At 42.2% G+C, this 16,612-nt stretch overlaps 1 protein-coding gene across 1 annotated transcript in view; it reads right to left on the reverse strand.

Annotated features, from left to right (window-relative positions):
* Positions 1-1,478: 1,478 nt before the first annotated feature.
* kcnv1 (potassium voltage-gated channel modifier subfamily V member 1) overlaps positions 1,479-16,612 on the reverse strand; it is a 30,871-nt gene continuing 15,737 nt past the window's right edge. The window contains exons 2-3 of the mRNA XM_039737336.1: positions 14,699-15,678; positions 1,479-2,675 (exon numbers count right to left, since the gene is read on the reverse strand). Coding sequence (XP_039593270.1) covers positions 2,164-2,675; positions 14,699-15,644 — 1,458 coding nt within the window. The 5' untranslated portion in view covers positions 15,645-15,678 and the 3' untranslated portion in view covers positions 1,479-2,163. The remainder of the gene's footprint in view (positions 2,676-14,698; positions 15,679-16,612) is intronic.

The following is a 16,612-nucleotide window of genomic DNA, read 5'->3' on the forward strand; positions in this document are numbered from 1 at the left end:
TCTTCTTTCGGCTGCTCCTGTTAGGGGTTGCCACAGTGGATCATCTTCTTCCATCTCTTCCCTATCCTCTACATCTTGTTCTGTTACACTCATCACCTACATGTCCTCTCTCACCACATCCATAAACCTCCTCTTAGGCCTTCCTCTTCTCCTCTTGCCTAACAGCTCTGTCCTTAGTACCCTTCTCCCAATATACCCCTTATCTCTCTTCTGCACATGTCCAAACCAACGCCATTTCGCTTCTCTGACTTTGTCTCCCAACCGTCCCACCTGAGCTGACCTTCTAATGTCCTAATTTCTAATCCTGTCCATCCTCGTCACACCCAATACAAATCTTAGCATCTTTAACTCTGCCACCTCCAGCTCTGTCTCCTATGCCACCGTCTCCAGCCCATATAACATAGCTGGTCTCACTACCGTCCTGTAGACCTTCCCTTTCACTCTTGCTGATACCCGTCTGTCACAAATCACTCCTGACACTCTTCTCCATCCACTCCACCCTGCCTGCACTCTCTTCTTCACTTCTCTTCCACAATCCCCATTACTCTGTACTGTTGATTCCAACTATTTAAACTCATCCACCTTTGCCAACTCTACTCCCCTCATCCTCACCACTCCACTGGCCTTCCTGTCATTCACACACATGTATTCTGTCTTGGTGGCCCTACTGACCTTCATTCCTCTCCTCTCATATCTCCACCTCTCCAGGGTCTTCTCAGCGTGCTCCCTACTCTCGCTACAGATCACAATGTCATCAGCAAACATCATAGTCCACGGGGAACTCCAGAAGATGTAAACGCGGATTATTAAGAAATCAGTTTTCTGCCTTATCCAGGTTATTGAATTTAACATGTCAACGCAAAAAGACCAAAGAAATGAGATTTGACATTAAGAGACAGAAATCTGGGGGAGGAGGTGGAAATAGTGACTGAAGAGAACTACTTAGGGACTAACTGAGATGACAATCTTCCTTGGAATACAAATTGAAAAAAAAAAACTTCTACTCTACATGCAATCAGCGCTCATTTCACCTCCATAAACTCAGACTTTTTGAAGTGGACAGACGCCTGGCAGTGTGAGCCAACCTGTCATCACTTTCGGCTTCATTGCTTGGTTTTGTGGTCTGACAATCCAGAATTTCCCAAAGCTGTAGCAGACTACCAGACATGCTGCTAAAGTTACTGGGGCTGACGTCGACGATTTGGTAAGTGTGTGTCAGCGGGCGATCATCTCTACTGATGACACCACATCCCCTACACACTGAACTTCACTTTAGTAAATCAGGGAGGTTGGTCACTCTGAAAACTCACACAAATCCCTCCAGGAATTCCTTTCTCCCCAGTGCCACATTTCTTTTTAATAAGGAATATCAGAGATAATCATACACAAATTCCAGAAGCATAGGGCTTTGTCTTACGTATCAGGTGCCCGTTTTACGTGAAATGTACTATCAAGGTGCTAGAAGTAGGTTTAACAAAAAATCCACTTTTCAAACGATGTAAACAGTTTGGAATTTCTTGCATTAAGTTTGAACCTGTCTTGTCTCTTTTTGTTTGTTTTATTTCATTGCTGCCTGTTATTGGATTCAACTGAGATTACAAATGTCATGTTTTCTTATGTAAAGAGAAATTAGGGCTAAATAAAATCCTTGGACCTGGAATATCTCACACGACTGCTCTTTTCTAAATGCAGAATAAGAGAAAGAAAGAAAGTGAAGCAAATAAACAATGAGCTCAGTCCAATGGAAAACTGGTTGGGATGAAAACCTGAGGGTAGAGACATCCCTCAGGACTGGGATCATAGACCACTGCCCTGCTGCATCGTAATGGACTGCTGTTTGCTTGTGGACAATCATTGCTTAATACTCAAATATAAATTTTCCTCCAATTTCAAAAGCAGGAGCTGAGTTTTCGACAATCAAAGTCCGTCTCACATCCCGGGAAGAGAAAAGCAACAATGAATACCAGCGCTCAGCTCCTAAAGCTCATCAACAATCACTGCAACATTAGAGAGAAAGCGGAGAGGAAAACATTTTATACGTACGTTATTACAATCATCATCGCTATGAGTCCCAAATCTCCTGAAGTTTTAAACGCTGAAATCCCCAAACTCTTTTCCTGATGCCTAACACAAAGTATCTGCCTCAGATGTATCCAGCGAACTCTACCACCACAAGTCGTCACCGCCACTACTTCTGGTGCTTGCCCTTTCTCTGCTCTTCAGTCGTAACATTTCCATGATGCTGTGTGCGTAAATGTCTCTTAAATTCACATTCACGGCGGCGTCACAAATGGAGTTTTTCGCCAGTTTCTTCAGGGCCTCCCGGTGTCTCAGCGCTGCCTCCTTTACTTTCAGTGTAAAATAGCAGGCAGAAAATCGGTCGTTGATGATGGCTATTGGCAGTGCCAAGATAAGAATTCCTGACAGAATGCACAGAAAAGCAACAATCTTGCCCAATGTGGTATCAGGCCGTATGTCGCCATATCCCACCGTGGTCATAGAAGTGGTAGCCCACCACCATGCGCAGGGGACGCTTGTAAAAGTTGTGTCGGGGATATTGTGCTCTACAGCATATTCCAAAGAGGAGAAGATGGATATTCCCACTGAGAGAAAAAGCAGAAGCAGACCAACTTCTTCATAACACTGAGCGATTGTCATCCCCAGTGACTTAAGACCTGCAGAGAATTGAAAAATGAAATTTTATCATTTTGTAACTTTGTTTGAAATGGGAAATCAACCACATTGTAACATAACAAATTAACTGGCGAGGCGTGACATCGATTAAGTCGTGATGAAGCATTCTACTCATTTCACATCATGGCTGAAGTAATGAAAAAAATACAGATGGTGGGTTGAGATGGTGGCTCATAGCCTTGGTTTAGATGTTTGTCATCTCCTGGCACAAGCACTAAAGGAGACATCATTTGGAAACCGATGACATTAAACATTAGGGCTGGAAACTTTCATACTTGCCCTGATGGAAGACATGGATGAAATTATAGCATCACTAGTTCTTTCTACATTTGTTCCATGTGCTTATTTCAATTTAGGGTCTTGGGGGAGCCATAGGTTGTAGCTTCAACCTTAAAAAGTCCATCACAGGGCCCATTCACTCGTACACGCACACACACACACTCACTTACACCGGACCAGTTTAGAGTCACCAGTTGGCTGCAGTGCTTTGCAATAAAGTGCCAAGGATTTTTAAAGGTAACCAGGAGAAAGGATGAGATCAAAAGATGGAAAGTGAAAGCCAGGAGATCAATAACTACAGCAACCAAAACAACAAATTTGAAAGTTGAACAAATCAAAAACGGGCTATTTCACCAGTGGATTGTTAACTATAAGGATGTGTTTTTTGAATCCGTAAACTTGGATATGGATATGAATATGCGGTGAATGTTTATCCCGTCATGCCACAACCTCAGAGGACACAGCCCAAAAAAACAGAAGCTCAAAACATGTCGGCAGAAACATTTTAAAATCTTTTATAAAATCCAAACTAACCCATAAAGTGGAAGACCAACATCATCACCAGAATCTTTGGGGTAGAAAACCCCCAAATTAAATGCAAATCCGTACCAAAAAGAAAGTTGGAAAAAATGAACTAACACAAAATAGCCAACATTAACTCTGTCAAGGCTGATGTTCTCTGTACGTTTTCACCATTTTGATTTACTTTGCTTTGAGTCCATTAACATACGTCACTCACGGGTGACAAGATATGAATGCCCAATAGGAAGAATTTCCACGTTTTTGGCATTTCAGTGACAATCTAAAAACGCTAGCGAGGATGGAAAAAAAATCTGAATAGAAAACAGTGTTTGATTTTGCTAATGAGGACTAAGCCAGTGAAAGACCTGGTGGAGCGTAAGAAGGAAAGAAGTCCTTGAGCAGCACACAAGACGTATCGAGATACATCTCCTGAAGCGAGGATGGCAGAGAGGTACGAGAAGAGTGAGATTCGGATTACATCGGGGTCGACGTTGTGCCCCTGGTTGTTGAGGTTGGCAAGTATGTGAAGAAGGAGCCTCCATGGCCGATGCTTTTTGTAGATGATCTTGACTTATGTGAAGATACTAGAAGTGAATTCCTTTTGGTACTGAGGATCAATGAATGAAAATGATGGCGGGCTAGAGGCAGAAATTAAGCAGAGAATCAGGGTAGCATGGAGAATTTCAAGAAAATGAAATAGATTCAGATTAAGCTCTTATTCACGAGTATGCAACATGTCACCTTTCTCCGGTGCCATGATTAGTGAGTATAACAACACTTATCTCAAAACTTCAGTCTTTCTTACCTGAAATGGAATACTCCATGACAAAAGATGGCGGCCAGGTTAAAAGGGAACAGGCACAAAATGGTAGGGAGAGCAGCAGTGTCACATAGTGCAGAAAAATGGAAACAACTAGAAGGGAAACTGAAAGAATGGAAGTTCAAGAGATGAAAATGCTGCAGCAGTCGTGTGAGGGTGAGTAAAACCGAGGGAGAAAATGGTTACGTTAGGTGGGGTGATACAACGATGGACAGAAGACTCCACTGGCCTGGACACGTATGGTGACGAGAGGAAAATAGTCCACTATAGAGAGGATTAAAGATGGAATTTCCATCAAAAACAAGGAAAAGGAGACCAAAAACCAGACGGAAAGATGTGGTAGTAAATATGCAGGAGATGGAGGTGCATGGGGACCCAGCATACGGAAAAGGAAAGAAGAAGAGGAAGAATTTAAAAAGGGGATTTGCCAACTTGCTTGACTTGGTGGATTGACTAACCTAAAGTGTTTATAGTCTGCCCAGCAGAATCCATTTTGATTTCTCCCTCAACTTCACTCTTTGATGGTAACCAAGACATTTTCCTCAACATCACTGCCCTTTGACCCATCTACATTTATACTATTGATAATGAATTTAAGCCTCCAGGGACAGAATGACCTCTCAAATTCATACAAACTACACACAATCTCAGTTATTTCAGTAAAAACACTAACGTGGGCTGTGGTGCTGTCCTATATTTGGGTTGCTTGTATCTTCTTTACTTCTGTCCAGTAAGCTGTAGGTTTTAGCACCAGCAACACCTTCCTGTTCAGTTTCTGGGACATGCCAGTGGGCCATGTCACACGCAGTCACACCGGAAGCATCCACACAACTCTTAGAAGGTAAGCACATCACCATCAGTGTTTGATGAAGTGTGGATGCTAACAACCGCAGAGAAAATGATGAGACCCACGATGTGCCTTGATGTCCTTTCTGGCTTTGCTGTGGAAGCCCTGCCAGTTCTGCCCAGCAAGCTACTTAAAGAGCGAAGATGCTGGAAGCTGGCATTCATTGAAGGACCCACATCCAGAGGGAACGGAGCTCCACAGCACAGTAGAGAGCTGCTACTAAAGCCTGAAGGGAAAGGCCATTGGATTCCTGCCATCCGTGATACTTTTTTGGACCCTTTGATTTCAATTTTTCAGTTTCTTATTAATTGGGGTCTCTGGCCAGTCCTCAACACTTCACTATTTTCCTCTTTTTATTTTTTTACAGCTGATACTGCCTGACTACTTCAAGGTGCCGTTTGCTGTGTCACCTGAAAACAACTTCTAAAAATATCCAGTAATAGAAGGTCATTTGGTATTCTGTCAGAATAAGATAAATACTTCCAATAGGTGCTTTTGAAAAATATTCTAAAACTTTTGTTCATGGTCATTAAGGAGATGCCAGCTATTAGGAGCTGTATTTTATCAACGCTCATTATAGGCAATTACATCTGTGGACTCTGCCATGAAGTTGGCTTCAAAAATGGCAATAATTGGTAGGTGTTCTGATTTCTTGGCCGTTTCTTTTAACTGAAGTCACAATGTTTTCAAATGTCAGCATTTCATAGTCAGTTTACCATTCCGGAGTTTGTGTAAACTGAGACCAGAAATGATGAGAAGAGGAATATTAAAAGTTCAAGGCCATTTAATAAACAACAAGCAGATTTTGGGTGGTGCATTGAAGCAGGTTTGTAGAGGAAAGCCTCTGTTTCTATTGAAATGGATTAGAGTTAAGTTATGTGACATTTAAAAGGTGAGACAGTCACCATAAATAAGAACTCTTCTCATATGTAGCCCATTATCAGTTTGACATTTTTAATGGAAATTACCAGCAGGGCCAAACTTAATGGGACTAAAACCGCGTAACCTCACCCCAGTTGTCCCGAATCTGAGTTTTTGAACCTCTGAATGTCATTTTTCTTTCTCAGTGTATGCAATTTGATTTTTGTATTTGCATAAATATTTTATTAATGTCTTAAATTTGTATTTCTTTTTCTCTGGAATTTCATTTTTGCTGATTTGATTTATTTTTATGGTTATTGTTTTATCATTATTTTGAACTCAATTACACACAGACTTCCAGCACAATACTGGACTTTCTCATTTGAAAACCATCATAGGCTGCATTAGTAATGGAGATGAGTTGGAGTACAGAAAGGTTGTGGTGCAGGGAGAACCTCCAGTATCTCAACATCCACAACACAGAAGAGCTGGTGGTGGGCTTCAGGACTAGTGACCCCCTGGGAGAGAGACATGGAAGTGGTGTAGAGCTACAAGTACCAGCACACTAGACTGGTCTGACCACACACTGCTAGATGGTGATGTACATGAAAGGCCAAAGTGGACTTCACTTCTTAAGGACTGTTGAAGTTCATTTAGATGACTGAGCCTGAAGCTAAATGTGCACTAAGGCAGCTACTGATGGGGATCTATCTATCTATCTATCTATCTATCTATCTATCTATCTATCTATCTATCTATCTATCTATCTATCTATCTATCTATCTATCTATCTATCTATCTATCTAGACATCCAGTTTTGCTGCCATCCTCTTTTCCACAACAGCATCCAGTGTGTCCAGGTTTAGTCCTGTGATAGAGCAGACTTTTCTAATACATTTGTTCAGGCTTTGTGCATCTTTTGAACTCCAGTTGCTTCCCTAGGAGACCACAATGTAGAACAATACTCTGCAAACTACAAACAGGTGGAACATTTTCAGTAGATTGCTGTGTACATCAAAAGACCTGAGTGCCCTCAGGAAGTACAGTCTGCTCTGGACCTTCTTGTACAATGCCAGTGTGTTGTCAGACCAGTCCAGGTTGCTCTTTATGTGAACCTCCAGGTACCTGTTTGTCTGCACTACTTCCACGTCCTCACCTGGATGGTCTCAGCGGCTCCTTGGCACATCAGAAGTCCACCACCAACTCTTTTTGTTTTGCTGATATTGAGCTGCAGGTGCTGAAGATCTCCACAGACCCACTGCACTCTGACTCATCTCCATTATTAATGCAGCCTATGATGGAGGATTCATCTGAGAATTTCTATAAGTAGCTAGTGCTAGTATTATACTGAATGTCCATTTTGTAGAGTGAACAGGAAAGGAGATGGGATAATTCTCTGTGGTACTCCACTATTGCACACCACCATTTCTGACACTCAGTCCCTGAGCCTCATAAACTGCTGTCTGTTGGTCAGGTAGTCCATGATCCAGGAGATTAGGGAGACATTAAGATGCATAACCTTGAGCTTTTTCCCCAGTCAATAAACCAAAATGGGGTTAAAGGCACTGGGATGTTAAAAGAAGATGAGCCTGACTGTTGTACTGGCTTTGTCCAAATTGGAGTAGGCTCTGTGGAGCACGGAGATCACGGCTTCCTCCAAACCTGTCTGTGTCCGATAGGCAAACAACAGAAGATCAAGATGTTCTGAGACCAGGGATCATGCTTTTACAGGACCAACATTTCAAAGTTCTTCATGATGTATGAAGTAAGAGTAACTGGTCTGAAGTCCTTGGCCTCACTGCCCTTACCTTGGCTTTGGTACAACACAACCGAGGAGCCAGGTGCAAAAGGATCTCACTGACCCGACATCTTGTCAGCACCATTCCGCCCCACAGACATCATTTGTGCAGAGTTCCCACAGCTCTCTCCTCACATAATCGTCAGAGAACAGACAGTCCAGGAAGTGAAAGGGGACATGGAGACCACAGGTGTGATGTCATTGTAAAGGAAAGTCATGCAGAGCTTGGATGGCAGTTAAGATTCCAGAACCTTCTCAGTGTGCACAGAATGAGTGAACGCCAATGAAGAACTGGGCCACCTTGTTTCACTCAGTTCCAGCCTGCTTGTGGCCAGTGAGAGATGTCAATCGAGTCACTGAAAGTAAAGGCACATAACTTTACATGTGGTTTAGAAGCATTCTGCTCTAGAGTCAAAACACTTAGAAAAATGCTTAGGTATGAATGGGTCCTTCGGCCTAAGGATTTATAACTACAGTATGTTTAGAGTGTCATTCTTTGACTTTGTCTCACCAAACAAACCAACACAGTCTACTAGTTGTTTGTTCATTGTGGCACTGCTGTCCCCACACCACTATTTGTGCCCTGCTCCTTTTGTCCTTTCATCTCTTGGTCCTTCCTGGCTCAGCCTCTCTTTCCTCTCAGCATCCAAATCTATGAATGTCCACTCTGAGGCACCGACAGTAAAACTGAATCTCTTTTAAAAGTGGAGATGGAGCCAAATTTCCTCAGAAGTGCCCAGAATATCATCTCACGCTTGTGCGCTGCCTCCTATCTCCTCACTAATGAATCTCTTACTTACCAAAGGCAATTTGCTAAAGTGCCTGGAGTCCATCTTACATAACACTACAGCTGATGGACTTTTCAAAGTCAACGTTTGTAAATGGTTTCAATATATATATATATATATATATATATATATATATATATATATATATATATATATATATATATATATATATATATATATATATATATGTATATTTATTCTCTTGGAAAAACAGTCAAAATAAGCAGTTAACAATAAAAAAGAAAATCTACACATACTGTGCGTGGGTTTCTACCTTGGCACTGAGAAAAATGAGCAATTAAAATGTACTGTTAATTGTCAAAGAATTGAATCAAACGTAGTCTGGCAGTTCTGTTTTGTGCTGAGGTTTCCATCATAATGGACAGGACCTCGGTGTGATCATGGACCTTCAGCTGCATCTGCATTCTGTGGCTTAGCTGGCCCCTTATCCGTACCTTTTCAAATAGAGAATACTTTGTCCTTATGACTTCTTTTTAGATGGGGTTTGCATGTTCTCCATTATTTCTGTAGGGTTCTCCTCCACAGTCCATAGAGATGCAGGTTAGGTGAACTGCCATTGTTAAACTGTCCCTAGTGAGTGTGTTTGTGTGTGTGTTCACCTTACAATGGACTGGCATCCCATCCGCTGGGATAGACTCCAGCCTGTGCCCTGGATCCGCAGATTACCAAGATGGATGGATGCATGGACAGACACTTCTTTTAGAACATAAACATTAAAAGCACAAAGCAGCAACACATTCCTGTGATCATGTATTGTAGTCATGGCTGCACTCTCTTATCCATCTGTTTACTCTCTAAGCTGCCGTAAACAGTTTCAGGGTCTCAAGGAGGCAGGACACGAACAGGACACACTCGCACACACACCTATGTTCCATCATATTCTGAGCAGCCATTCAGTTTCTCTAGAGAGCAGCCCACTTACAAAAGAGAGAAGGTGTCATCTGACCAGGCCAGACTTCAAACATCATCGCCTAACCACTGGACCACCAGTGCAAAAAGTGGACTACATCTAGCCACGATGGTAAGCATACAGTGCATGGAGGACATCTGAAAGCTATGATGTGCTCCTTCTTCTTTTGCCTCTTCATCTTTGCCTGGTTCTTTGTGGGGTCAAGGTGCCTGATTAACCTTCTCCCTGCGCCTCATCTTCAGTCAGACTCTTTTCTTCCATATCTTCTTTTACTTTATCCACCCACCCGTTTTCGGCCTCCCTCACCTTCTCATCCCCTAGATTTCCACTCCCATTTTGCCTGCATATTCCTTGTTTCTCCTCATCACACGTCTATGCCACTTCAGCTTACTATCCTGTACTACCTTGAGATGTCTCTCCCTCTCATGGTCTCATCTCTTGTTCTGTCCTTCTTTGTAACACACATGCATCTCAACATTTCATTTCTGACACATCCAACTTCTTCTCCTGCACTCTCTTAACTGCCCATGTCTCAGCTCCATATATCATCTCAGATCTTACCATGGTCTTCAAAACCTTACCTTTAACCTTTGCCTTAATCCTTTGATCACACTTTTTGAGATGTTAGATAGTAAATATTGTCACATAAGAGAGCATAGTCTATCTCTTCTGGGGTCCTCTGTGAAGAACGCACAGAGAAGGGATTGCGCACTACGCTGAAGCTGAACTTCTCTGCATTTCCACATTTCCGTGTTCCATTGACTAGAAGAACACGTGAAAGAACATTCAGGTGGTCTGGAAATGTAATGAGAAGAGAAGGAAACAATGTGGAGAGAAAAATCTTAGAGCTGGAGGGGTTGGGACTGTGGAAAGTGGATGAACTCCACAAAGGGGGATCAAATTAAGAAGAGGCTATCAGGCAAGGAAGTGTGCAACAGAATGGAGGGGGCCGACCCCGCCGGAAAGAGGGAGGTGTGGACAAGCTGAGAAGCTTACTTTATGAATTTTATGTAATCTCTAGCCTATTCTTCAGATTTACAATGGAGGTGAAGGATACCGGAGTCTTCAGAATGCAGTCTCATGTGGCCAACTAATATACGCCATGATTGTGAAGAAATAACTACCAGACTTCTCCTTTGGTTCAGCAAGCTGCCATGTGTCAGTTTCTGTGTTTCATGGTTTCAGTCCGGAAATTAATGTTTGCAATAAAGAATAAGCAAACCTTTATTGTGTGTTAGAACAGAATGAATTTTTAATGCGTTATCCTTATTTATTTAAGCCATTATTTACTAAGAAGTTGGTAGCACTGAAGAAGCTGCCGCCCTTTAGCATTCAGTGTTCTGTCCTCCAGCGTCTGCGGCACTACTTGTGTTCTTTATTTGGTGAAACATAAAGTTTCAAATTTGAAACTGACAAATCGTTAAGTGTGTCGGACTGCATACTATTGTGCTTGCTTGACAGTTACGAGGGGCGTTCAGTTATAAACAGGAATTGTCATGCTCTGCTCTTATAGGCAGACATGACTCATTGCACAAACACATTCGTGTATGAAGTTGTCCTTAGTAGTGCTAGCTGCTCTTTCCCCCCTTCCTGTCAGATGTAATCAATATGTCGGAGCAGGAGGTACACAGTAGTGTTGTGCAGCGGATTATTATTCAACTTTTGACAAATGAAGGACTCATTCCATTTCAAACTTATTCCAGACTTAAAAATGAGTTTGGGGATGAGTGTCTCTCTCTCTCTCAGTCTACAGTGTCTGATTGGTACAAGTCATTCAGAGAGGGACTATCATGTCTTCAGTCCACTTCAGGGATTTTAGAAGGGACGAAATTCAAGTCGAATGAGGAGGTTATGGACGCTGTGCAAGAATGGGCCAACATGCAGTCAAAAGACTTCTGCTCCTCTGGGATTAAGAAGCTTCCTGAGCACTGGAACAAGTAGACTACAGTGGCAGGAGACTACGCAGAAAATACGTAAAAATATCTATCTATCTATCTATCTATCTATCTATCTATCTATCTATCTATCTATCTATCTATCTATCTATCTATCTATCTATCTATCTATCATATAGTGCCTTTCACATCTATCTATCTATCTATCTATCTATCTATCTATCTATCTATCTATCTATCTATCTATCTATCTATCTATCTATCTATCATATAGTGCCTTTCACATCTATCTATCTATCTATCTATCTATCTATCTATCTATCTATCTATCTATCTATCTATCTATCTATCTCTCTAAATGCTGGTATGCACAATCAAGTGCTGTTAGTCACTGATCACCATGGAAGCTGTTGCTACAATCAATTTTTATTAGACAAATGCTTGCCTGAAGGAACACATATTCAAATTTTAAGGACTACTTATCAGCACAGTTACTCGTTTAGACCTTTTAAGTGAATTATTAGATTTTTCCCACTGCTTTGTGTTCTTCTCGGCTTCATAATTCCCCTGTAAATTGTGCTCTGCATTTCCCTGCCATGTTAGTGGATTTCTGTTTCTGCTTCGCCGCACGTCATGCCTTTGCAGTTCAATTACAAACCAAATATCATGCCCCCTACTGGCATTGCCATTCCCTCCAAGTGAGCTGTAATGAGTATAAAACGCAGAACTGAGTTGTAATGAAATGTATTATTAGCCATCAGCTCAGTGGATGACGTTGACGTTTTTTTTTTTTCGTGAAAACACTGAATCCTGTGGTTTGCCTTTTATTTGTTAAAATGAATTGTTTAACTCTCTTTCAGTAATTCAGAGAACACTAACACAAGTGCTGAACTTCATATTAATCTAACAAAAAGTTTCAAATTTTGGTTCTTGAGGGCACTGACAATTCAATATGAAGTACTCCTGGCGAGAGTGTGAGAGATGGGCACACGTACAGAAGGTTCATAAAGTCTTCAGGTCCGTTCCTTTCTGCACACTTTATTGTGTTGTAGATTTCCTTTTAAATGAAATGAATGCATTTGCCATTTTGGTCCATCATTTTACACTCAATAACCCATGATGATCAAGTGAAAACATGTTGTCAAAAAGGTTTTCAAATTTATGAAAAAATAAAAAACTGAAACCTATCCTTCCTCGAATTATTCAGACCCTTTGTGGTTTGACTCCAGATTGTGCCCAGGTGCCTCCTGTTTGCTTCAGTTCTACAAATTGATTGGCGTCCATGTGTGGCAAACAGAATTGATTGGACGCCATTTGGAAAGACACATGTGGACCCACCATTCACACTGCATGTCAAAACAAACACCAAGTCACGCAGTCCAGAGAACTCTCCGTAAACTTCCATGATCTAATTGTGGTGAGGCATCAATCGGGGAATAAGGAGCAAATCATCTCTAAAGCTTGAAGTGTTCCCAAAGCAACACAAGCCTCAAGAACGGTGACATGGAAGAGGTTTAAAACAACCAGGACTCTCACTAGAGTTGGCCATCTGGCTAAGCTGAATAACTGGTGTTACGTGGATGCACATGGGGCACAGGTTAAGGGCCCTAGTGGTTGTAGATACCCGCTGCTCCAGGGGTTGGCGCTGTGTTCTAATGTCTTTTCTCTTCCTCCCCCTGCAGACCGGATACTTGACACATAGACATACTGTATATAGGTAGACGCCACATTCACTGTGATGCCCAGTCGACACAATACATCAGCGCATCCATCACATTGCGAGTGGCAAAAGTGCCATTTAAACTAATACAGATGAAAAAATAATAACATTTAAAACAGTATCGTTTACATACAACACATTTTGGTGATTCGTTTAAATGCAATTATTTATTTCCATCCATTATCCAACCCGCTATATCCCAACTACAGGGTCACAGGGGTCTGCTGCAGCCAATCCCAGCCAACTCAGGGCGCAAGACAGGAAACAAACCCCGGGCAGGACACCGGCCCATCCCATGGCCTGGACCCGCCTCTTCCTGTCGACTTATGACTGGATGTTTGACCATTTTGAAAACAGTTCATTTTGGAACTCGTGTCTGAAAAGACGTTATTGCAATTACTGCTTGTTTTCTTTTTCATAGCTTCATTGTAATTATACGGGGTCACCAGGGTGGTGCCCCGACTCTTTATCGTGGTCTGTCTGTTCTTGTACCTTACACTGGGCAGGAAGGCCTCGGTCAGGGAGGTGAACAAGAACCCAATGGTCACTCTAACAGAGAGAGGGGAGAACCTGTCTATAGGGTGGCAGCGCTCCATCAATCAGTCATTTGTGGTAGAGGGATTAGACGGGAGCCACTCTTGACTAAAAGACACTTAATGGACCCCGATAGCATGAGGAGAAGGGTTCTCTGATCTAATGAGAAAATGTAAACTCTCTGGGCAGAAGTCTAAACATTGTAAAGACCAGGCACTGCTCCTCACAAAACTGTGAAGCATCGTAATGGTGGTGGTAATGGTGGTAGTGGTAGTGTCATGCTGTGGGGGTTCTGGGACAGGGTGACTGGTCAGAACTGAGGGAAGGATGAATGCAGCTCCTCCAAAGGGGTCCTTAAAGAAAACCTGCTTCAGAGTACACACCACCTACAACTGGGCCAACTGTTCATCTTTCAGTATGACAATGACACAGAGCACACAGCAAAGACAACACTGGAGTGACTTTGGGACAGCTCTCTGCGTGTCCTTAAGGTGGCCCGGTCAAAACCCAGACTTAAACACCACATGTGGAGAGACCTGAAGATGGCAGTCCACAGATGCTTCCCATCCACTCTAACAGAGCTCGAGAGGACCTGCCAGGGATCAACTGCCCCAATCCGGGTGGGCAAAGCTTGTGGAGACTTACCAAGAAGACTTGAAGCTGGAATTGCTTTCGGAGGGGCTTCTACAAAGTTCTGAATGAAGGGTCTGAATACTTCGATGAAAGAGAGATTCCACTTTGTGATTTTTTATAAATTTACAAACCTTTGTGGGCACACATGTTCACATTCTCGTTATGGGTGTGTAGACCGATGGGCAAAAATGTCAAATTTATGAATCTAAAATTAAGTCTACAGCACAATAAAGTGTGCATAGAGTGAAGGGGTCTGACTACTTTCCCAATCCACTGTACATTGAACGTCGAGACTGAAGTTGAAAACCTCAAATAACTAAGAACGGTTACCTTTGCGACAGCCCTCAACCCAGTTTACAAATGCATCGTCTGTTACCTGTCGAGTGTCTTCCGAGCTTCAGCATTCTCAACGACCTCATCAATCTTAAGATCTGAACAACCCTCCCAACGTTTTCCAGTTCAGTGGAGCTTCCGTGAAGATTCTCAACTAATAACGTAATATAAAAAGGTAAAATCGCAATGAGATCTATAATGTTCACTACGCTCTTGCTGAATTTGCACTTGTCCTTTACACACACAAATCGAAGAATAAACTCTCCTGTGAACCACGCTATGCAAATGTACTCCAGAACATCCAGAAAGGGGGGTTCAAGCGTACTAAAATCCAACGAAATCAGAGCCATGTTTGCAATGGAAATAATGACAAAAGCCACCGAGAGCGTTCCAAACGTTTTTGCTGCCATGGAGGAGTCCGGTTTCTCCAAGACATCCCAAAGCTTTTGCCTCAGCGCTTCACAAACAACTCCTGAAAAGTCATCTTCTTCATTCTCGATTGTTTCAGACTCTTTCCGGATATCAAGGGTTTCACTTAATTCCTTTCTTCTGTAATATTTTTCTCTACAACAGGAATCGATGTTCAGCTCATCGATGCCCCAATACTCGATTTCCTGCAGGAAGGACACCGCGCAGAGGTCCTCCATGACGTGTAAACGCCCCGTTTTGTAATAATTCATGACATATTTGAAAGCTTGTGAATTTCTGTCGAAAAAAAATTCATTGTCCAGAAAGTTTGCGTCGTCACAAAGTTCCAGCATAGTGTCTCGTGCTGAAAGTGCCAGTTTACCTAACCGAGTTTCTGGGAAGGATGAGAGCACCTCGTGAGAAAGCACATATCTGCTACCGCCTACGTTTATGATGAAGACGTCCAACGGGTTCTCGTTCAGATGTGTCTCACTGCAGAAGACGCTTGATTCTAGGGACAAAATGGAGTCACTGTCGGGAAACAAGTCCAGATGGCTAGAGGAGCAGCTGGGTGACTTCATGGTTCATACTTTGTGGTGTGGTTTACACGGTGGCCTGAAAAAGAGAACATTTCAATTAGAAGATCAACAGTAACTAAATGAGAGATTTAGATTTTTGGCAGTGTGCGAGGGTGTGTCGATAATTATCCACACTTTCGTGATAATTGTTTCTCAGAACATTCCAAAGCATTCAGAACAAGTAATTCAAAATTACTTCTGAATGCTTTGAAATCCTTTCAGTTTTTTTTTTTTTCTAGTGCCTTCTCACTCAATGGCACAAGAAAATCCACATGTGATATACTCATCTTGATGTCTAGTAATGAAGGACGTCACACTTTTCGGGGTTCCCTCTATATTTTTGGCCATCTAGGGTTGGAAATCCCTCATTTTTAGCCATTTTTCAAAATTGTATCAGATCGCCCTTAAGATGAAGAGTAAACCAATAGGTGTCTTCAGCATAAATGATCAGAAGGACTTGACGTTGTGTAGATCACATCAACAGACTACAGGGCTTTACCCTCTAATGGGATACAAGGGGTCCAAGTTACTTCTTTTTACAAAACTTGGAAACAATGGGATGTTCTTTGATGCTATTTCAAGGTAGCTGGTCATGAATATTATCATAATTTTGAGAAGCAGTTCTTTACTGGTGGTCCTCCTCCCAGAAGGTTACAAATGACAGCTGTTAAACATAAGCACAAGGGGTATCATTTTAAACTTTTAATTTCAGTGATTACAAATACGAAGTGATTTTTGATCATTAACTAGGGATCTAATCCAATGTTGTTTGGATTCAGAGGCTCCAGGTCATCAGAGTCTATTGTGCCCATCTACCTAAAAAAGAAGATTTACAAGTCCATCGTTTGCCCAGTTGCCACTTTGTTGACCAGTGACAGTGAAACATGAGCAAGTCCTGCATTTTATTTAGATGCAGATGCTCCAATGGTCACTGGGCCTCAAGCAGTGGGACTGTGTCCCAAATGAAGATG

Source organism: Polypterus senegalus, chromosome 15 (genome assembly GCF_016835505.1).
Source record: "Polypterus senegalus isolate Bchr_013 chromosome 15, ASM1683550v1, whole genome shotgun sequence".
Taxonomy (NCBI): Eukaryota; Metazoa; Chordata; class Cladistia; order Polypteriformes; family Polypteridae; genus Polypterus; species Polypterus senegalus.